Raw genomic sequence first — 23,397 nt, forward strand, 5'->3', positions numbered from 1 at the left:
CCATAAAATACTGTATCCTACTTCATTTGCCATCAGAACAGATCTATATTACAATGTTGCCTTGTATTGCTACGGTCTACATGACTTATGCAGAGTGATCACCTCTATAGATAAAAACGCATGTACTGTACAAATAGATCACAGCTGCACTGTAATTCTCATTTAATACATTCATTTAAATGTGCTGTACTAATTGTCAATTTCCCAAATTCTGAAAGAAAATCTGAATTGGACAATACGTTTTACAAAATTAAAACATTTAATTTTCTAGGAACAAAAATACAACAAAGTGAAAAACAAAAAAAAGTGTGGACAACATTGCATGACATTAAGTGGGCTTCCCCCAACACTTCTTTGGTTCTTAGTCTTCATCACATGTGCACCTACTGTAACAATAATATTCATATGCAATTTGTTGTATACAGACACACTCCATGTCATTCTACATCATACAGCAGTGTTTTCAGTATTCACACATCATAAAAATTCAATTTACAGGCCAAACATTGCACATATCTATAAAATATTAATCTGACATGGAACATGGTCTAATATGCAATGTAATAGATGGAGAGCTCTCACATAAGCAGTGTGTATGCATCTACAAAAATAATTTAGCCTCCCTCAGTATCAATTCACATCTTCGGTGACATGAGAGGTTATGTTTAACAGGATGGAAAGCGCGTTCTTCAGATGGGTTGGGTATGGGATCCCGACCCAATTGGGTAAGTGTCTTAACCCACCTTTCCCGCAGCCTAATACTTCCTGACGGGATTCTGGCACTGGGATGGTAACTACATCCCCTTCAGATACAGCAAGGTGACCCTATCTGCTAGCAATACACAATTTCCAGTTCATAAGCACCGATCTAATTTCACCGGTGGTTCATGCTAAAACATCAGTATTTATCATTTGATGCAAAGACTAGGGGCCCAATTTATTAACCAAGCTAAACACCAGTGGCATTTTTCATTTAGTATCTCAGTGATACAAACAAAAATGCCACTGATATTCACCAATACTAACCCCTCCAGCGATGTCCTCCTCTCAGCCTAACACAACCAGTGATGGGCTTCTGTGTCATGTGCATGTGTGTCGGTCCATCTTTGCATGGCACTTTGACCCGGCGGGGACCCAGCAATGCCTGGAAGGCTTTGCAGAAGCTGGAAAGGCAGAGCCGGGTCCCCATTGCCATCAATGGGGACTAAATCGCTCTCACCATCTAAAGATGGCGAGAATGATGCTGTGACAAAGCGTGGTAATCTTAGATTACTGCTGTTTGTTGAATAAAAAGACACAGCCCCTTTTGCGAGTGCTAAATGAGTTATAAATGGGAACCTGGGCTACAAGCACTATCCCACAAATGCAATAGCTTTGCCTGAATTAGTGTAAGGAAAATAAACTGATTATTTATGGCCTTTATTGATACTCTCCCTTTAAGTTGTCAATGGACTTGTTTGAGGATGCAGTCATAATACCGACCGCAGGGATTCCGGCACCGGAATCCCGTCGCCATCATCACGAAGGTAAGTAGCAGGGTTAGTCACTGAGGGGGAGGTTAGGTTTAGCAACCAGGAAAGGAGGGTTAGGATACTGACTGACAGGTGTTGGTATCCTAACCCTGTCGGGATGCCAGCTTCAGGAATCTGACCGCCGGCATCCTGTACTCAACCCCTTGTATGTGTAGAGTTATGAGCTAATGATACAGTGTATGCAAATCCCTTCTGTCCTGATTGCCATATTCTGCCAAAGTGCTGCCAGTATCTGTGAACCAATGGTCAATGCCAGTGTTTATTGTGGCTTCTTGGTTTTTTCGGGTCGCTTGTTATTCTTAAATACCAACGATAGAATTTGTTATGACAACTAGCAGCAGTTTGCATCATGACTTATTCAATGATTGAAAACAAAGTATAAAGAGTAGGAAGCTTTACACTAAACATACAAATTATTTAAATTTTACAGATTAGTAACTTTAGAGGCAGATTAAATTATGTACTCCATGGATACTGCTGCTACAAAACCTCAATGATTTCAACTGTAACACCTGGAAGTGTACACAGGACCCTGTGCTAAATTGAATGTAAGGATGTCCACCATATACCAAATTATTATTATTAAAGTTACTCCCTTAGATTTAAAAATAAAATGCATTTGGTGCCTCTAGTTTGACTTCCTAATTAATACTTGGTATTTCCTTCTAGGATCAATGCTGAGGGCAACTGTACTCCTCACACTTTTTATTTATTTAAATACAAGCCTCTAGCATCCTGCAGTGACTGTGCAAGTAATTATTACCTTAAAGCCGACCTGTCTCTAACACACAGGAGCGGCAGCCATCTTGTGAGCTTAAATAATATTCTCTGGGAAACAGTACCTCATTAATACAAAGCTGGACCCTAGAAATCATTAATCAGGCAGTGTCTCCATGACTAAATTTTACCATTCTACAGCGTCTAGCAAATGCTGTTTCTGTAGTAATATAAAAAAAAATAAAAGACGAGTCCACAAATTTTTCTAAAAATAATTAGTAAAATTACAAAGTGTTCAATTCTGCAGCCAACTAGTGTAGTGGTGGCCTCCTTATTATAGACTAGCCTTCCATCATTAAATGATCCTGGGATACTAAAGTTTTTTCCGCTACATTATTTTGGTGGAGATCCTTTCCCTGGAACCCCCACCATTAAGTGTATTGGAGCAGGACCCCAACACCCACTTATAGCAGAGCCCACAGACCAGGAGCTATAGTGCAGCTTGGCTCTCCCGAGAAGGAGATCTGACAAAATGCTGTTAATAAAGGCTGGCTGCTGATTGGAGGCTCTTTATCAGATACAGACGTACTGAACGAATCAATCGGCCCCAAAAGGTGATTGGCAGAGGTCCTGGCTAGAAGGGAGAACCTTGCTAAAAGCATTAGGGTTCTCTAGGACAGGCCCCTAAAAAATATTAAAGAAGAGGTGTTGCTAGAAATTTGAAGTGAAGAACTGAAGTTTGTTGTACACAGAAGCATGATTGAACCTCTGTACGGCTTTGTACTGTCACAAACCACAACTTATATTTCTCTAAAAAGGGATAATTTGGATAAAGAAATTGCTTTTCGTACTTTCACTATGATAGGAATTTTGGTAAGCCACAATCCCTGTGCTCTAGAACACCACAAATATCAACCTCAGTGCAAGCACTACCACCAATAACAGAACAAAATGGCTGAATGTAAGCAACTATACAAAAGAATGCAGTTCTTAGGGATTAGTTCTATTTTTAAAACAAAATTGTAATTCCCAGTGCAGTGTAAGCACAAGGTGTATATTCTAATCTGACAAATGTCATCGCCACTTACTGCATTCCAGGAACTGTGCTGCTAAGGCATACCATGTCAATCACACTTTCTAGGGTTGTCCTGGTCAGCATAGAGTTAATAAAGGTTGAATGGACTGTATGATATTTACACCTTAATAAACCACAGCATTATAAAACTATTGTTCAGCCTTACAATGGATGGTACCACAAAACAAAAAAACACCACACATTTGGAGTCAAAACCTCCAACAACTTTAAGTATAAATTACTGGTAATTTAAGAAAAATTGATGTAGAAATAGCTTTTGAATCTTTGCAAATTACTTCCTCTTTCGTCCAATTTGGAAAACACTGATGCTGGGATAAGAGGGAGGGGCCAAGAAGTAGGCAATAAAAATAATTGATGGACTGAAACTCCCCCCTCCCTTATACCCTCCCCTTTACCCCGCTCTCCAGTTAATTTTTTAGTGCCAACAGGAGCAGGCACAAAGACGTATAGGGCTTTGTTTGTTTCTACCCTAAAATGTTTACCCTGAAAGGAATCTTAAAGCCTGTATCCCCTTATGGGATTAAGACTGGATGAGTGCGAATTAGGAGCAGTACTGGTAGGCAGTATCTGATCACCTGCTGCATCCCACTCCGGGCACCCAGAAGAGGGTCACCAGGCACCCATGGGTGGGCAGATACTGCACACTCGTGCATTAGACTAGGAATGTATAGACCATTCTAGTTGGGAAGACAGTTCTCCCGATAGTTTGGGGGTTACTGAGCTTATCCAGGCCATTCGCCAGACTTTAAAAATTGAAGACTAAGGCCCTCATTCAGAGCCGTACGCTCTGAGCAGAGCGCACGCTCTGAATGAGGGCCGTCCTCCATAACTATGGAGCGTCCTCCTGGACGCTCGTATAGCTGTGGGTCACCACCCACAGCCTATACGAGCGTGCAGTTTGATGGCCGCAATGGTCGTGACCATCGCTACCATCGAAACTGCGAGCCGGAGCCTGCGGTTGAGGTTTTCAACCGCAAGGCCCGGAGTCATTTTGGCTCTATCAGAGCCAAAATCACTCCCACTGACATCACTAGTGATGTCAATGGGCCGGCTTCTGACGGTAGGCGTTCCCTTAGGAACGCCCCCGTCAGGGAGGCACGCCCACCAAAGGGGGCGTGCTGTCAATCAACATCGACAGCACGCCCCCTTTGATCAGACACAACGAGCGAAGGAAAGTCCTTCGCTCGTCGCGTCTGGCGCATGCGCACGACAGAGCTCCCTCCGTCGTGCGCATGCTCAGTGCAGAACATCGACCCACTTGCGAGCGGACAGCCGCTCGCGAGTGGGTCTGAATCAGGCCCTAAGAGCCTTATGATGAAGTGGCTTCTACAGGGTTATGTAAGAGAAGAAAAAAACAAAAACATGTTTTGAATTTTTATTCTTCATTTAAGCATTTTTCTGATGTACTGGGGGAATCCTGGGCTAAACCACATAAACGTGGTAAGCTTCCAGCAGGATTTAAGTTTACTTATCCTTTTCCTGAGAAAGATATACAGCTCCATGGGAGGTACCTCCAGCAGTGGATGCACTGATTGCCCATTTAGCAAAAACTACGGTTTTTCCAATGGCTACAGCAACCACACTGAAGGATGCTACGGACCATAAGTGTAAACATCTGCTCAAATCCTTTTTTTCTTTAACAGGTACTACCCTACGTCCTGTGTTGGCAGGTGCCTGGGCTACCAAGGCCATAGAAGCCTGGTCAGACCAGTTAGCAAAAGCTATTCAGTCAGGTGCAGATTCTTCAGATATCCTTACCCTGGTGGACAATCTAAAACAGACTTCAATTTATGTGAGTCTTTACACACTATTTCTCTTCTGGCAGGTATATCAACCTTCTCTGTTTCAGCCAGAGGAACGTTGTGGTTAGGTATTTGGCAAGCAGATAGCGATTCCAAGAAAATTTTGTAGGGAGTTCTCTTTACAGGTCAATCTCTGTTTGGTCCAGAGCTGGAACGAATTATCGCTCAGACAACTGACGGAAGAAACAAATTTTCTTCCCGCTCTAGGATTTCTAGGTATAGGCCCTTTCGGTACTCTGGTAGGTTCCGGTCTCTGCCCACTTGAGGTACGACAGAAGGTCAGAGAGCCGGTCAGTTCAGAGGGCGTATGGCCATGCGGTCCAGTCACCCTTGCACCCATAGGGGTGACAGATCCTTCCAATGACTGGGATCAGGACGCCCAGCCCATTAGTTTTCTCTTTTTCATGGAGGCCTGGTTTCAGTCAACCACAGCCCTTTGTGTCAGAGGAGTCCTCTCCAGAGGTTACATACTGGATTTGGAGGGACCACATTCCCATCTTTTTTTCGTAACCCCTCTTCCTCGGGATCAATTCAGAAGCAGGCTATTAAGGGGGGGCAATTCTCTCCCTTTTAGATTCAGGGGTAGTGGTCCCTGTTCCGATGCATCATCAGGAACTAAGTTTTTATTCAAATCTTTTTCTGGTAAAAAAGCCAGATAGTTCTTTTCACCCCATTTTGAATTTAAAAGAAGTCTCAGCCTGCACTTAAGGGTGAGAATGTTCAGGATGGATTTGTTACTTCCATAGAGTCAATTACTGAATGTAGGAGAATTTCTCACATCCTTAGATATAAAGTACACGTATCTCCATCTCTATTTGGGAACAAGACCACGAACTGCTACGGTTTGTGGTAGGCCCCTGGCACTTTCAGTTTCGGACTCTGCTCTTTGGGCTTTCCTACGCTGCATGCAGCTATTGGGGAAGATGGCGGCCGCATTCAAAGCGGTTCCGTTTGCACGCTTCCATTCCAGGCCCCTTAAGCATTTCTTTCTTCAGCGCTGGAGGAGGTGGGATCCTTCTAGATTGACAGTTTTTTTCCCCTGTCTGTACAGGTGCACCAATCCCTGGGTTGGTGGACTCTGCACTCGCAACCTGTCCAGAGGTTGTCAATTCTCTCCCTGGGAATAGACGCTAGTAATCACGGATGCCAGTCTCCAGGAATGGGGTGCAGTGATTCTAGGGTCCCACTTCCAGGAGGCTTGGTCTCTGGAAGAGAGGATGTTGTCAATCAATGTGCTAGAGCTGCAAGCAGTCTTTAGTGTTCCGGTTCAGGCACAGGATCTTCTCAGAGACAGACTACAGATACAGTCGGACAATGCCACAGCAGTGGCATATATCAACAGACAAGGAGGAACCAGGAGTCCTTTGGCTATGGCAGAGACCACCCAGATTATGATGTGGGCAGAGAGATTTGTTCCAGCCATATCGCCCATTTTTATCCCAGAGGTAAACAACTGGGAAACAGAGTTTCTCAGTCGGCACAGGGTTCAGCCAGGGGAATGGCCCCTGCATCAGGACATATTCAACATGATTGTGGAGAAATTGGGTCTGCCAGAGATAGATCTCATGGCTTCCAGGTTGAACAAGAAGCTTCTGAGTTACGAGGCGTGGTCCTGCGACCCAAAAGCGAATCTGGCGGATGCCATAACAACCAGGTGCTCTTTCCACTTCGGGCATCTTTTTTCCGCCAATTCTTATGCTCCCGCATGTAAACAAGAGGATTAAGCGAGAAAAGGCTCATGCCCTTCTAATAGCGCCCTTCTAATAGCGCCAGACTGGTCACATAGGTTGTGGTACTCGGATCTTCTGTCCATGGTGGCCAACCAACCGTGGAGGCTTCCACTAAGAGAAGATCTACTGTCACAAGGTCCATTCCTCCATCCCAATTACCTCAATTGGCTTTAACGGCATGGCACTTGAGACCAGTCTTTTGAGGTCCAAGGGGTTTTCTTCAGCCGTTATTGAGACTATGTTACAGGCGTGTAAGTCATCCACTTCTATGATAGGGTGTGAAAAGCTTAAATCCGGTGGTGCGAAACTGGGACAGTTTCAGCTTCCCAGTTTCGCTCTCCGTGTTTACTTTCTTTTTTACAAGACTGATTGCCCAGAGGCCTTCACCTATTTTCCCTGAGGGGTCAGGTGTCGGGCTTGTCCATATCTTTTGAGAGATGTCTAGCGTCTATACCAGACATCAGAACTTTCATGCAAGCAGTATTGCATGTCCAGCCACCTTATGTTTCAGTAGTCTTGCCTTGAGACCTTAATTTAGTTTCGGCTGCTCTTCAGCGGGCTCCTTTTGAGCCACTTGAGAAGGTGGAATTAAGGTGGTTAACTTGGAAAGTAGCTTTTCTTTTGGCAATCGCCTCTGCTCGCAGAGTTTCGGAGTTGGAGGCTTTGTTAGCCAACTTTCCTCTTTTTCATACGGACTGAGCGGTTATCCGCACTCGGCCATCCTTTATTTCGAAGGTGATTTCAAGATTTCACCTAAAATCAGAAGATTGTGGTTCCAGTATTGCATCCATCTGATCCAGAGTGTCCTGTCCGGTTTCTGGATGTGGTACAAGCACTCAGAATATATGTGGATAGGACTTTTGCCTTGCCTAAGACAGACAGTCTGTTAGTACTTTATGACGCAAATAAAGGTGCCTGGCCAGCATCTAAGCAGTCTATTGGTCGTTGGATTACTTCCACTATCAAGCAGGCCTATATAGCCTTGGGGCAAGTCAGTACCTGATCCCATTTGTGCACATTCAACTCAGGCTGCGAGTGCTTCTTGGACAGCTCAGCAGGGTGCCTTAATTGAGCAGTTGTGCAAGGCGGCCACCTGCTCCTCAGTGCACACATTTACCAAATTTTATCGGTTCCACACATTTGTGGCTAAAGGTGGCTTTGCGTACAGCATTGCCTGTGCGTAATTGCCCCTCCCTCTTAAGACTTGCTTAGGGAAGTCCCAGCGTCAGTGCTTCCCAGACTGAATGAAAGAGGAAACAAGATTCTGGGTTACTCACCGTAGAATCAATTCCTCCGAGTCCATCTGGGAATCACTGAGTTCCCCTCCCTAATGTGTCTTATTTTCATCTCTTATTCTTCTCCTTTGGCTTTGCTAGTCAGATAACTGGAGAGCTAGGGAAAGGGGAGGGTATATAAGGGAGGAGGAGTTTCAGTCAGTCAGTTATTTTTAGTGCCTACTCCTTGTCCCCTCAGTCATGTCCCAGGGTCAGTGATTCCCAGATGGACTCAGAGGAATTGATTCTACGGTGAGTAACCCAGAATCTTGTTTTTGCTGCCAGCTTGTGAACTATACTTGTCCCCTGCACACAAGAGACAGCTATTTTGTCAACGTTTGTGAAAATGCAGCTCATTAATGCACTAGAAACCATTGTAAAATGCATTCTCCTAATTGATGAGTGTGAACTCAAATGGCCAGGCTGTTGCCTCCACTGTGCCTCTGATTCCTAGAGATGGATATGCACTTATACATTCCAGATCAGGTGTCTCCAGCTTGTGTATGCAACAAGAGCACATGGTGCCAACTGTGTCCTCCTATTCCTAAAATGCCACTAGCACCAGGAAACCAGAAATAATAGTTAAAAATCAGTAACTAAATGAAATTTTTTTTTAAAAAGTCCATTGCGGGAAAACATTAATACATGAGGCTTTCATTGATGCCTATAATAAATAAACATATATATATATATTTATATATCTATATACAGTCAGGTCCATAAATATTGGGACATTGACAGAATTTTCAGATTTTGGCCTCTATTCACCACCACAATGGCTTTGAAATGAAACAAACAAGATGTGATTTAACTGCAGACTTTCAGATTTAATTTGAGGGTAATTACATCCAAATCAGGTGAACGGTGTAGGAATTGCAACGATTTCTATATGTGCCTCCCACTTTTTAAGGGGCCAAAAGTAATGGGACAAACTAAACAATCCTAAATCTAACTTTCACTTTTTAATACTTTGTTGAAAATCCTTTGCAGGCAATTACAGCCTGAAGTCTGGAACGCATAGACCTCACCAGATGCTGGGTTTCATCCCTGGTGATGCTCTGCCAGGCCTCTACTGCAAATATCTTCAGTTCCTGCTTGTTCTTGGGACATTTTCCCTTCAGTTTTGTCTTCATCAAGTGAAATGCATGCTCAATCGGATTCAGGTCAGGGGATTGACTTGGCCATTGCATAACATTCCACTTTTTAGCCTTAAAAAACTCTTTGGTTGCTTTTGCAGTATGCTTCTGGTCATTGTCCATCTGCACTGTGAAGCGCCGTCCAATGAGTTCGGAAGCATTTGACTGAATATGAGCATATAATATTGCCCGAAACACTTCAGAATTCATTCTGCTGCTTTTGTCAGCAGTCACATCATCAATAAATACAAGGGAACCAGTTCCATTGGCAGCCATACATGCCCACGCCACGACACTACCACCACCATGCTTCACTGATGAGGTGGTATGTTTTGGATCATGAGCAGTTACTTTCCTTCTATTCTCTTCCCATCACTCTGGTACAAGTTGATCTTTGTCTCATCTGTCCATAGGATGTTGTTCCAGAACTGTAATGGCTTTTTTAGATGTTGTTTGGCAAACTCTAATCTGGTCTTCCTGTTTTTGTGGCTCACCCAATGGTTTGCATCTTGTGGTGAACCCTCTATATTCACTCTTGTGAAGTCTTCTCTAGATTGTTGACTTTGACACATATACATCTACCTCCTGGAGAGTGTTCTTGATTTGGCCAACTGTTGTGAAAGGGTTTTTCTTCACCAGGGAAATAATTCTTCTGTTATCCACCACAGTTATTTTCCGTGGTCTTCCGGGTCTTTTGGTGTTGCTGAGCTCTCTGGAACATTCTTAAAAAGAAAGAACGCACCCAACAGTTGATTTGGCCACACCTAATGTTTTTGCTATCTCTCTGATGGGTTTGTTTTGATTTTTCAGCCTAATGATGACTTGCTTCACTGATAGTGACAGCTCTTTGGATCTCATATTGAGAGTTGACAGCAACTGATTCCAAATGCAAATGTCACACCTAGAATCAACTCCAGACCTTTTACCTGCTTAATTGATAATGAAATTAAATAATGAGGGAATAGCCCACACCTGTCCATGAAATCGCTTTTGAGTTGATAGTCCCATTACTTTTGGCCCCTTAGGCACATATTGAAACTGTTGTAATTCCTACACCGTTCACCCGATTTGGATGTAATTACCCTCAAATTAAATCTGAAAGTCTGCAGTTAAAGCACATCTTGTTTGTTTCATTTCAAAACCATCGTGGCGGTGAAGAGAGGCCAAAATCTGAAAATTCTGTCAATGTCCCAATATTTATGGACCTGACTGTATATCATTTACCAGGGTGACCCTGCCTCTTTTTTTTTTTTTTCAAAGGTTTACCATGGTAAGTTTTCTGCAATAAAGTCACTGTATATTAAATTAGTAAGGTTCAATTAATGGTCAAAGTTGGTATACATCTGCTTAGACATATGCCATCAATAATTCAGTTTACAATGTTATGACAGGTAGAAATAATAAACACTCTCAAAGCATAACCTGAATATTGTATATATAAAGGCACTGTAGAGATTAGTGGCGATTTGGATATTAGCCCTCAATAGTATCTATATAGTGCAGGGCTGATTTTTACAGGGAGAATCTGAGGGGAAATATATATATTTTTTCACATATCTAAAAATACCTGGCAAAAATATATTGTACATGTATAGAATTTTGTGCAAATCACTCCTAGAACGGAACATCCTATATGTATTTTCTTAAGTTTTCTGTTTAAAATATTTTTTCTTTCCAAATACACAAAAATAGCTTCTAAAAGGTAAAATTATTCCCAAAATCAGGAAAAAGTGCAAATTTTTACATATCAAAACAGAAAAACAATGAGGAAGAGGGAACACAATATGAATAAAACAATAATCTTGGATGAATGTGAAATATTTCTGTCACACTGATATATTCATAAGTTACCCCCAAAACAAAATGGAAAAGCTAACAAAACAAAAGAACACACACATCTAAACTCACACCACCACCCTGCCAAATCAGGACATTGTACCACACAATATAAAACACAAAGTAAAACTAGCAAAATTAACTGTAAAAAAAATAAAATAGAGCAGAGTGGCATGATAGAATTCTGATGGCATCAGAAAGACATTAAAACCTATAGTCATGCATCATATAAAATTCACTTGTTTTATATTATCCATATATATATGTAAGTATTTACAAACTATTTTACACCATCTGTACAACACAAAATCTGAATTAAAACATCCTAAAAATAGTGTTATGCCGTTTACGAAAAATAGTAATGAGAGCAATTTCTTATTTTATCAAATGCACGATTCTTAACAACCGGACTGATCAGTAATTCCAGCCACCTAGATAAAATATTTTAAATTTCCTTTGGTTCCAGAGATGCCTGCAGTGCTTTGGTCTTTAGAATACAAAGATGAAATGAAAAACTAAGTGTGCGTTTCAAAAACAAGTTATACAAGAGGTCTTTGTGGAGAGCAAGTGAAAATGGATCTAGCTTACAGGAGTTTGGACCAGGTATTTAATTTGCAGCTTTAGAAACCGGATCGTAGAAATGAAAGTCAAGCAGAAAAGTGCAGAGCCTGGTAATAGGCCTGCTGATCCACCCCCTCTTGGTAATAGGCCTGCTGATCCACCCCCCCTATAAAATAAGGACTCACTGATCCTTATGCTGCCCTGCACATGTCACTGCTGACAATCCCAGCATGCATATCGCTCAATGAGTTTCTACAGCCACTCTGGATCTATAGCATTGCCTGAAATGCAACAACATATGTGAACACACCCGTACAGAGGGTAATTTATATAACAATATATATTTCTGTAACAGCTTTTACTTTAAAAGTTATTTATCTAAAATACAAGTTCAACCACTACGAAAGGTGGACTGTTAGTGTTCAGGATAAATAGCGCTAATGCCCTAGGCCACTACAGTCCTGCGCGGGTCCAGTTGTACAACACTACTGGAGACCAGCATCCAGAGCCACAGTCCATGTGCATGGAGTATCACAACACTACAACTGATTTACGGTGGTAGAGAATTCGTACCCATTTGTGGGTCACCTCTGCCACATGATTCTCATTTGTGGGAGCAGAGGAGATTCATGTGAGTTTGGGGAGAGGGTGTCATAGTCTAATGAATTCGGAGACTCCTAATGAATTTGGAGATCTATGAACCACCCACCCAGAGGCAATGGCTTGCAGTTGTCAGTGAAGACTATTTGTGCACTGTGTACTCATTTTGTTTTAATTATTAAAAGAACTCAGCATAAAAATGGCACAAATGCAGAATGAGAATGTGACTAGTAATTGTAGGCAGAAGGTGGACATTGAACTTAATGAATTAGCAGCACAGATAAACTAGAAACTTACAAGTCAGGACTTTTCCAATAATTTCACCTAAAGCCCATTTCTACATCGTGATGCAAATAACGCTCTTGGTGCGCATGTACGTGCATGTAAAACAAAAATAAATGAAGCCCCCTTACTTTCAGGAATTTTATGAAAAATAATAATGGTCATATAAAGAATCTACTGGAAGGTAAGACAGAAAATGAGGGGTCGGAGCAGATGTGAGATGAGGAAGTGGCGGTAACATTATCCATGTATATAACCCACAATGATCGTGCACATCAGATGTGCATACTGACCACGAGCTTTCAGATGTGCTGTGACGCATTGCGCTGCAATCCCATAATCCAGGTTCTGAGCTGGGAAAAATGGTCCATACTAAATAAATATTATATACTTTGCTAAAATATGTAAATCTTAAGGTAACACAGGAGCAACCTTTGTGCCTCACAAATACTAAAATGTATAAATCAATTTAAAAATAATAGGAAATACTGAAGCAGCCATTTGTACACACCATAGGATCTATACACAGTGGACGGGAGCTTGCAAGCACCTATAGGACCAAAGGATTCTAATAAATAAAAGTTACCTTGACACACTGGCGTGCTACTGACAATATATCAAGCCTGTATTACAATAACAAATAAAAGGCCATAGAGAGATGCTGTTCTCCATGATGTGGATGAGCTTTGTCCTCTCGTACCAAACATTCTTTGTGCTGCATTGATAGTGATTAGCAATTCTCAATACTGCCAAGGCCGTCCCACCAATGTCCTTCTCCAGAGAAGTCCATTAAAAGTCACTACTACAGCTGTTGGACCTTAGATGGGTCACTCATACTGTCTGTCCTATGCCGAGTTAGCTGCTGCTGGTGTGATGGAGCAAAAGTGCTTTGTTGTACAGGAAAAGAGGACAGGATGAGCTGAGCCGACTGGTTTCCATGAACTAACCTGGAGGCCTGGGGAAACAGACAGACACATTATAATGCTGCACGTGTAAGCTTCTTTGAAATGGGCATGATGAAAGCCAACCTGCAGCCATCAGAGCTTTAGAACAAACTGCTGGATGTCTGCAAGAGCAGCAAGCAGAAGTGGTAATGCACCACTGTGACCAGTTACTCCAAATACTGTACAAATACACCCCCCAAGCAATCTCAGACTCCAACAGTAATATCACCTGCAAGAACTGCTGCGGCTGCTGGCCAAGATGAGCTTGCTGTTGCTGCACAGAAGGGAGCTGTTGCTGCTGGTCTTGTTGCTGCTGCTGCTGCGTAATGGAAATGGTCTGTGGCTGTTGCTGCTGTGTAGCAAACGTCGGGTATGCAGTTACCACTGGGCCCATAAACATTGTGCTTGGAACCATAACTGCTCCGCAAGCCACCGGCGTGGTCACTAGTTTAGTCACTATTTGTTGAGCTTGTGAAAATCTGTAAAATACATCTGAGTTTATATGCTAGAGATATTCGAGAATAAAATATTTTTGCTAACCTAATCAGAATGGTCTTAAAAGACATAATCTGGGGTGCGCACTGTAAGCAGCATTTTAAGGTGGGTTTTAACCTTTACATGACTTTCATTTATAGCTTATTCCCATCCTCCAATTTAATCTGAAGCGTTATCATTCTGCTGTACTCTTTTCCATTTATGTCCTTTCTACCACTCAGATAAAGCAGCTCATGAACATGGCACAATACTGCTGTATGGATAGAACTATACAGAGTAACTGGACGATAGCACAGAAACGTTACTTGCCTGATCTGTCTGTCCTGGGAAAACGTGGTAACAGCTGCCCCCTGGTTACTCTGCTGCATGTTGGATGGCATTTGCACCATGTTGGCAGAAGATGGCTGTGAGATCACCATAGTGTTGTAGAGTGGAGCAGTGAGAGTTCCCGGTGTTTGACTGGACACAGATGTCTGCTGCGAGTGCCCTCCATGTATATTCTGCTGGCCCTGCTGCAAGACACAGCCAGACTATGGATCTTCGCACAATAACACTATCTTATTACAGTAACACTTATCACCACTCTGCGTCTGTATAGTGCATACTTTTCACACATGCTGTCTTACATACAGTCCATCTTTATATATATGCACAATGCATGAGTACGGAGCATGACATTTAAAAAGGAAATTCAGGCATTAGGAGAAGCAGACCACCCCAAATTGGATTAAACTAGTAATAGAAGTTCTCAATACCAGAACCCTGTCTCCAATATTTGCCATCAGCAAAATAGAACTATGAAAAACAACTGTCACATTACTAATATATACTATTATAATTGTAGTTATATACAGATTTTGCAACACCTAATTCTTAGAATCACCCGGCTTAGGACCAATAGTGCAGTGATCTTTAAACACTTTGGGAAGAATATATACTCTAATAATAATTTAATCAGCATGTCTTATGGGAGTACTCCTGTTTCATTCTGCTGTGCCCCAGTATAATGTCCCTTTAGTCATCACTCATACTACCTGGCTGGTGTTTTGCAGGGGCTGCTGCTGAAGTATGTGCGGAGCTCCCAGGTGGCCACTGTTCATACTCCCCTGCAGCTGGTTAGCCTGAACCACTTGGCCCTGCATGGTCAGCTGGGGTAGCTGCTGCATGTTTGAGCTGTTTCCAGAAGAGACCTGAACTGGTCCAAAGTTTAGGCTGGGTGTGGGCTGCTGCAAAAACATCTGAAGGAAAACAAAGATACAGGATACATACTGAGCAATAGTAATCACAGTGAGAAACATTAGGAACTATAGAAAATGCTATATACCCACAAGTACTTACAAAGATCATAATATTCACATTTTATTTTCTTACATCAAGTAAATTCCTGGAGTAGCCCAGATCTCAAATCAGCAATTTATGGAATGTTTAAAAAAAATTATCCCCATCCAATCAGATGGAACTCAAACAAAACTGGAATTAACCTGTCAAATGGTACTAATTTCCAAAGACATCCACTATGTTTCCATGATATAAAAACATTAAAGTGTGGAAAAAGAAGAGTTATGGTAAAACTTACCTTGGTTAACTCTTTCTTCGAAGTCCATAGGGTCCACAGGAAGACATTGGGGTGTAGGTGGGACCTGGAGGACCAGACACCCAACAGCAAAGCTTTTCCCCTATATCCCGCCCACAGCCTGAGGGCAACTATTTTGTTAACAAGCCCAAGCAGGAGCAGGATAGGAGAGAAGGAATACTGGTACACTGAGGAATCACACTCTCTCACAGAGAAGGAAAGCCCCTAGTAGCTAGGAGCATCAGTGCAGGTGCCCTGTGGACCCTCTGCACTTCGAAGAAAGTTAACCAAGGTAAGTTTTACCATAACTCTCCATTTCTTCTTAAGGGTCCATAGGGCTCCTCAGGGAGACATTGGGGATGTCCCAAAGCAGTTATTCAAGGGCGTAAACACTTCTGAGCCGACAGGAGAACCCTACGCCAGAAGGAAGCATCCTGAGAGGCAAATGTATCAAAGGCATAAAAGAAAGGTGTGGACAGAAGACCACGTGGCCGCCTTGCATAGCTGTTCAGCTAAGGCGCCACACGGGGGTCCCCCCCGAGTGAGTAAAATGAGCAGAGACTGTAGTTGGCACAGGATGGCTCGTCTGCGTGTAAGCCTGTGAGATAGTCATGCGAATCCATCTGGCCAGCGTCTGCTTGTTAGCTGGCCACCCCTTCTTGTGGAATCCATATAGGACAAAGAGGAAGTCCGATTTCCGGATGGAAGCAGTACGGTCCACGTAGATTTTTAGAGCACTGACCACATCCACAGAGGCCTCACCTGTCGAGGGGTCTGGTGAATTAAAGGCCCGGAACCACAATTTCCTCATTCAGGTGGATGCAAGAAACCACCTTGGGAAGGAAGTCTGGGTGTGTTTGAAGAACAGCCCTGTCCTGATGAAATATCAAAAAGGGGGAGCGACATGAAAGCGCCCCTAAATCCGATACCGTACGGGCATAAACTATACCCAGAAGAAACAGTCTTCGCAGTGAGCCATTTGACATCCACTGATTCCAGGATTGGAGGTTACTGAAGTGCTTGGAGCACCACTGACAAATCCCATGGAGCCACAAGAGGGACAAAGGGAGGTTGAAACCAAATAGACAAAGCAGAGACCTGCACTTTCAGAGATGCTAGGCGGAGGCCTAGATCCAATCTAGCTTGAAGAAAGGCAAGAATTCTAGAAACCTTAAAGACCTGAGTGTCATAGTTTCTTGGAGCAAAGCATTGGAAATATGTATGCCATATTCTGTGGTAAATCCTGGCTGATGCTGGTTTACAGGCTTTTAGCATGGTCTGGACCACAGAGATGAAAAAACCCTTAGCCATTAGGAGGGATGTCGCAAGAGCCAAGCAGTTGAAAAGACAGGCGGGCTAGGTCCGGATGTAGACATGGACCCTGAGACAACAGGTCTACTTGTAGAGGAATGTCTATGGAGAGCCTTTGAAGATCAGAGTACCAGTGACGTCTGGGCCATGTCGGAGCTATTAACATGACTGTGCCTCCCTCCTGGCTGAACTTTCGAAACACTTGAGGAAGCAGGGATATTGGAGGGAAGAGATATGCTAAATGGAAGTTCCATTTCACCGACAATGCGCCTATAACGGCCATGTCTGGGTCCTTTGTTCTGGCTCCATAAATTGGAAGTTTGTTGTCGTGTCTGGAGGCCATGAGATCCACCTCCGGAAGACCCCATTTGTCCACTAGAAGCTGAAAGACTTCTGGATGTAAAGACCATTCTCCTGCATGTACATCGTGATGGCTGAGGAAATCCACCTCCCACTTGAGAATTCCTGAGATGAACACTGCGGAGATGACTGCGAGACTGCGTTTGGCCCACGTGAAAATGCGGGACACTTCTATCATTGCTGACTGACTTTGAGTGCCCCCTTGGTGATTGAGGTAGGCCACAGCCGTGGCATTGTCGGACTGTACTTGTGCTGGCCGGTTTCTCAGAATATTCTGAGCCAGAGTGAGAGCTCTGTAGATGGCTCGAAGTTCCAGTATGTTGAGTGGCAACACTGCCTCGACTGGGGACCATCGGCCCTGGAAGGAGTGCTGGCCGGTTACTGTGTCCCACCCTTGGAGGCTTGTGTCCGAGGTGAGGAGAGCCCAGGCCGGCATCCAAAAGGGACGACACTGGTTCAAATGGGAAGTCTGTAGCCAACATGCTAGGGACAGGTGAACCTCTGGGGGGAGGCTCATCATCTGGGATTTGAGCAGATGGGGTAGCCCGTTCCACCTGGAGAGGATCAGGTGTTGGAGGGATCATGAGCGAAACTGGGCAAACTCTACCAAGTCGAAGGTGGACAAAATTGATCCCAAGGCTTGCATTGCAGAGTGAATCGACAATCTGAGATTGGGAAGAAGTCTGCATAGTATGTGCTGTAGTGCTGAGATCTTGTCCGCCGGGTGTCAGGGAAGACTTTTTCCAGTTGATCAGCCAACCGTGCATTTGTAGAAAGGTAATGGTCACCTGCAGATAGCTGCGAATAGTCTCTGGGGAGCTTTCCAACAGCAAGACATCGTCTAAGTACAGGAGCAGTCTGATCCCTTGACGACAAAAAGAGAGGCTGCCATAACTGCCATGATCTTGGTAAAGACCTGAGGGGCTGTTGAGAGGCCTACGACAAAGCCTGGAATTGGTAATGTTGCTGCAGTGTAGCACCCAGAGATATTGTTTATGAGAAGGCACTATAGGTACATGTAGGTAAGCGTCCTGAATGTCTAGGGATACCATAAAATCTCCAGGCTCCATAGCTAGGATAAAAGAACGGAGGGTTTCCATGCAAAACCTGGGCACCCTGATAAACTTGTTCAGAGACTTGAGGTTGAGGATAGGCCGATGAGAACCATTGGGCTTCTAAACTAAGAAAAGGGTAGAATAATAGCCCTTGCTCCGTTGTGAGGAGGGGACCCAAATTATTACTCCTGATTTCAGTAAGGAATGAATGGCTTTTTGGAGCAGCAGGGCCTTGGTTGAGTCTGATGGAGGTCCTGTGCAAAAGAACTGTTGGGTGTGGGGGTTGTATCAGAAAGGAGAGGGTGTATCCGCGAATTGAAGAAGTCGGCCTCCCACCCTGGGAGCTCCCAGGGAGAGGCCAGCCCAGTCAGGCTGCAGGTTTGTCCTCAGACTTGGCAAGTGGACGTCTAGTAGCCCAGGCTTGTTTGGCCCTAGGCTTGGAGGCCTTGGCTGATGTCTGTTGCTGTGGAAAGGACTGACCCTTGGGCTTTGCCTTGAGGGCGAAAGGACGACATCCGCATCTTTGTGTTATATGCAGAGGGCAGGAATGCCGTCTTGTTAGTCGCCAAAGTAGTCACAATTTTATCCAATTCTGGACCAAATATGATGTCTCCTCTTCTAGGTAAAGATTTATCTTTTTGCAGCATTTGCCGAAAAGCCATAGAGGTATTAGCCAAAGTCTGTACTGAGGTAGACAGTACGTCTATCCATGGGGAGGCAAAGGATTTGCACGGGGTACCTGCTGTGGCCATAGGTGGAGCTACCACAGGGACTGCTACTTGGTCCACAAGTTTTGCCAGCATTTGTGAAAAGGCAGCCCAGGGTGGGTCCTGAAGGAGAGACATCGGGGCTGATGGACCTGGGGCTGTGTAACAATTAATACAGAGACCATCCTGAATGAGGTCCTCCGTGGCTAAGCCCGCAGAGCAGAACTTACAAGCTATCAGAGTAGGAGGAGCAGAATCAGGCTTTTTATTCTCTCCTCTGCCAGACATAGTCGCAAGAATAAAATACACAGTATGATACAGTGAATAAACACCTTGTAGTATGTGTAATATGGCACAATGTAGTGTGCAACCGGGGTATATATAGCACAGTGTATATAGTATGTGATAGTCCTCAAACTTAAATAGCAGATGTGAGGTACAATGAACCCCCAATGTATGTCAGAGTATAGCAGAAAAAAGGGACAGGTATAAACTGACAGTATAGAAAGTAGAGATTAGCACTAGCACAAGTCACTTACAAATGCAGAAAAAAACATTACATGTCTGCAACGGGTACTAAAATCAACTACAAAGACCACAGCGGCTGGTAGGATATAGCGCTGTATAACTTGGCCCGTGGGAGAGATATACAGGGAGACTGGACCCAGCGTTTCCCGGAGACCTGCTTGCCTAAAATGGCTGCCGCGTGTCTCCGAGGGGGTAGAGGGTGAGGAAAGAGCAGCTCAGGGAACACCAAGACCACAGTGAAATGGCGCCTTGAACTGGCGGAGGGGCTGCAGGGAGAGTGCCTTATCCATCGGCTGACGTTAACCACCGGGTCCCCTGGCCTTTACAAAATGCCTCTGCGCCAGTATCGTTATGCCCCGGTGGTCTAGTGGAGTAGTGGGCGAGCCAGTGTCCACATCAGCGTCTCTGGTCTGTCTCCTACGACCGGAGGCAAGACTGCACTCAGACGCTGGTCCCAGCGAACGGGGTTCCGCCTTACCTGTCCCCTGGATTCCGGGCTGCAGTCTGGGGTCCAGGGAGCTTGCTAGCTAGTCCACCTCGCAGCCCCACTGGGAGAACCTAGCACAGGCTTGGTGTCACAGCGCCGTGGAGGGGTGATGGGGCGGGCAGCACAGACGTCCGAAGGACAGTCAGGTGCTGCTCGCCCATATGGTCAAAAATAAAAAGTTAATGAAATCATAAAATTAAAGCTTGGGCTGTTTAATGCAGCCCTGTTATAATGGTGGTTCAGCTCCTGCTGGACACCAACGAAACTGAAGTGCCCTCAGGCTGTGGGCGGGGTATAAGGGGAAGGATCGGAGCATCCCAGGATTGAAAAGCTTTGCTGTTGGTGTCTGGTCCTCCAGGTCCCACCTACACCCCCAATGTCTCCCTATGGACCCTGAAGAAGAAAAATAAAATGGTTCTATATATTTAGCAAAAATAGTATGCAAAAAAAGTTAGCAGAAAAACAATTCCTTAATCAAAAGCTACATAAACACTTCCCATGTATTACACACAGTGGAAGCAGCCTACCCCATTACGAAGAAACAGTTCCATAGTGGCATCATTAGTTCCCACTGATCCTATAAGTTAAACATTGGTTCAACAGACATAATAGCTGCCTCTACTGTGTGCTGGCAACATGTGTATGTTTAGTGCCAGTTCCCTATAAGGCAGCATTATAGTCTCAATTACCCTAACATGATGTATTTTTGATATTCCTTATGGCAGCAAAATGCATACCATCAGACTTCATCATCATAATCTATACAAAAAAAAAAAAAAAGAGAGACTGCATCAAGCTTGTATCAATCTGCTGCAAAACATGCATTTCATTAATTCCGAATTATAACCAATACAAAGAGCCAGTAATATTCCATGTATTTCTAAAGGGCATCTCGGACATCAGATGCCGTCAGACAGTGACTGGTATCGTACCTGGAAGCCCTGTCCGTGGACCATATGCAGCTGTTCCTGAATCTTACGCAGCTCTTCCTGCTGGCGATGAATGTTTTCCTCTATGATCCGCGTTCTTTGCTCCAGCTGGTCCTTTAGGTGCTTCATGGCTCCAAACTGTGCCGTAAACTGAAATATGGGCTGGAAATCATTAAGAAAAAGGCTTACAACTTTCCAATATGGACTCACCATTTACATGACTATTAAAACAAGATAACAAGGACACCAACATGAGTGAGATAAGCCTACTAATCCATATATAAAATGAAATGCAAAAGGTATAGGAAGCATTTGAAAGGACTGGGTTATAGAAAAAGAGGCACATTTAGAGGATTGGCTCTTCAAAAATGAAGATCCAACGATACTCCGGCCTTTTTGTCATGGTCATATAGGAGATCAGTGAGGACAATAAGGAAATACAAGTAACAAGCATGCTCACCTGAGTCATGCCAGGCTGCAAGTGCACAGCAGTAGCTGGCTGCTTCTGGCCCGGCTGTGATAACGACTGGTTAAGAGACTGGGAGCTTATGGTCTAGAAGGACAAAGCACGTGTTATTCTGCACTTTACTGCACACAGTGAACAACCAATTGATATAAGATCACCATTCACTAGGACAATTATCTACTTTTATGGAGAGAACAATACAAGTATATTATTAATTATATATTATTAATTATATTACTCACCTAGTTAGTTTATGAAGTAGCAACACATGAAACACTGCACTGATAACCCATGCCCCTTTGCACTGCTATAAGACAGAACACACAGATACTACAGCAATGTACAAGAAGCAGAGGGCTTACTCTACCTGACTGCTGATAGATGACCGCCTCTTGTCCAGCCCAGACAGAGTCTGACGTGGAGGGGTGCTGGTCTCTGTTGGAATCTTGGTAGGGGTAGCTGGGGAAATATAAAATAGTATAGTACACTCATGATATTGGGAGGTAAAGGGTCAACACTCTTGTATGCAGTCTCATGTATTTTCACACTCGTATATAGCTTTAAACTGTCCCAATCTAACAGGTACATTCTGACTTTGAAAGACATCTTCACAATACTGTAATCCCACTGTACTCTCTCTCAGCCCCAGGAGTATAAGTGTATTGAATAATATTAATACATCAGTAGCACCAACAATGTACTTGGCAATACGGACTTCTCTAAAGTGATGACTCCAATGGATATTCTTCTTAGCTAGATTGCGGTCCTGGAAACATGTGCATTATAAGCTTGGTGCAAAAAGCTGATCTTATCTGACAGTATTTTATCTAGGTGTGGTAAAAATGTTGACATTCAGAATGTCGACATGGTCTGAATGTCGACTTTGTCAGAATGTCAGCAGTTGGCATGTTGACATAAGCGTTTAAGTGATTGTAGCCATAACCCTAACCGCAGCCTACCCCTAAAATAGACTGCCGACATGACCATTGTCAACCTTATGCCTATGTCAACACTCTAAATGTTGACGTTCAGACCATGTCGACATGATGACTGCATACCTTTATCTATAGCCAATGAAACAAAGAAACAAGTATTATATTATAAAGGACTTGTTAATACTACCTTTTATTTATAAAGCACCAACATGTTACTTATAGTGCTATACAATGAGGGCATCATAACAAGCAAATTACAAAACAAAGATTTATAAACCAAAGGTAAAGAGGTGCCTGGCCAAAGGTGCTTACAATCTACCAAATGTGAGAACACTTTATGCACATGGTACTGACCGTACAATAGTAACTGGTGGTGGGGAAAGTGTGTGTGTATTGTAACCGAGAAATATTATCAGCCAGGGATATTAAAGTTACCATAGGCGACTTCCATAACTGTACTCATGTTTTATGATGCTACTCATGTTATATGATGAGAGACTGTAACAGGTGGAGACAAAGGATGAAACACCAAAGGATGAAAAACCACCACCACCCTTATTCATTTACTAAGCTTGGCACTTGCAGATGTTCGTTTAGCTGCCGGCCAGTGTATAAGTGCTTGTGTTATACCCCGCACGCAACTGGCAAAGCTTTTATTGTTTACTGGGTTCAACATTTGTGTGGCCGCTCAGGTTATGCTGAGACTCAGGTGCGGCTCATAGTAAATGGTCACATTGAAATTCAGTATTTATTTACATATTACATAGTTCTTCAAGGCAAAAAATTCACTTTATTTCAAACTTTAGCATTTTTCTATACTTTTAATATTTTCGCCTATATCCAACAACATTGGATATAATATCCTTTAATCTATTTAATTGTTAAAAGGATATGTTATTATACTTCTTAGTGCTCCCAGAGTGCACCATCTACTCTCATACTTTTAATTTTCTTTTGCATAGTTTTATATGACGGCTGGAAGCAGAAGGTGAACATCGTGTGGCTAATACACGCAAGTACTTCACAATCAACAGGTCATCT

General features: G+C 43.4%; 1 protein-coding gene across 5 annotated transcripts in view; it reads right to left on the minus strand.

The window, feature by feature from the left end:
• Positions 1–11,060: 11,060 nt before the first annotated feature.
• The window catches only part of CLOCK (clock circadian regulator), a 104,289-nt gene continuing 91,952 nt past the window's right edge, over positions 11,061–23,397 (minus strand). For 4 of the 5 annotated variants that reach the window (XM_088478790.1, XM_088478788.1, XM_088478789.1 and 1 more), the window contains 7 exons: positions 21,789–21,880; positions 21,416–21,508; positions 20,959–21,117; positions 15,040–15,243; positions 14,315–14,517; positions 13,740–13,989; positions 11,061–13,521 (listed from right to left, as the gene is read on the minus strand). In XM_088478790.1, coding sequence (XP_088334916.1) covers positions 13,369–13,521; positions 13,740–13,989; positions 14,315–14,517; positions 15,040–15,243; positions 20,959–21,117; positions 21,416–21,508; positions 21,789–21,880 — 1,154 coding nt within the window. In that variant the 3' untranslated portion in view covers positions 11,061–13,368. The remainder of the gene's footprint in view (positions 13,522–13,739; positions 13,990–14,314; positions 14,518–15,039; positions 15,244–20,958; positions 21,118–21,415; positions 21,509–21,788; positions 21,881–23,397) is intronic. The other variant, XM_088478791.1, reaches the window with a different exon arrangement.

The sequence above is a fragment of the Taudactylus pleione genome, unplaced genomic scaffold (assembly GCF_031769625.1).
Source record: "Taudactylus pleione unplaced genomic scaffold, aTauple2 ptg000218l, whole genome shotgun sequence".
In the NCBI taxonomy this organism is placed as follows: domain Eukaryota; kingdom Metazoa; phylum Chordata; class Amphibia; order Anura; family Myobatrachidae; genus Taudactylus; species Taudactylus pleione.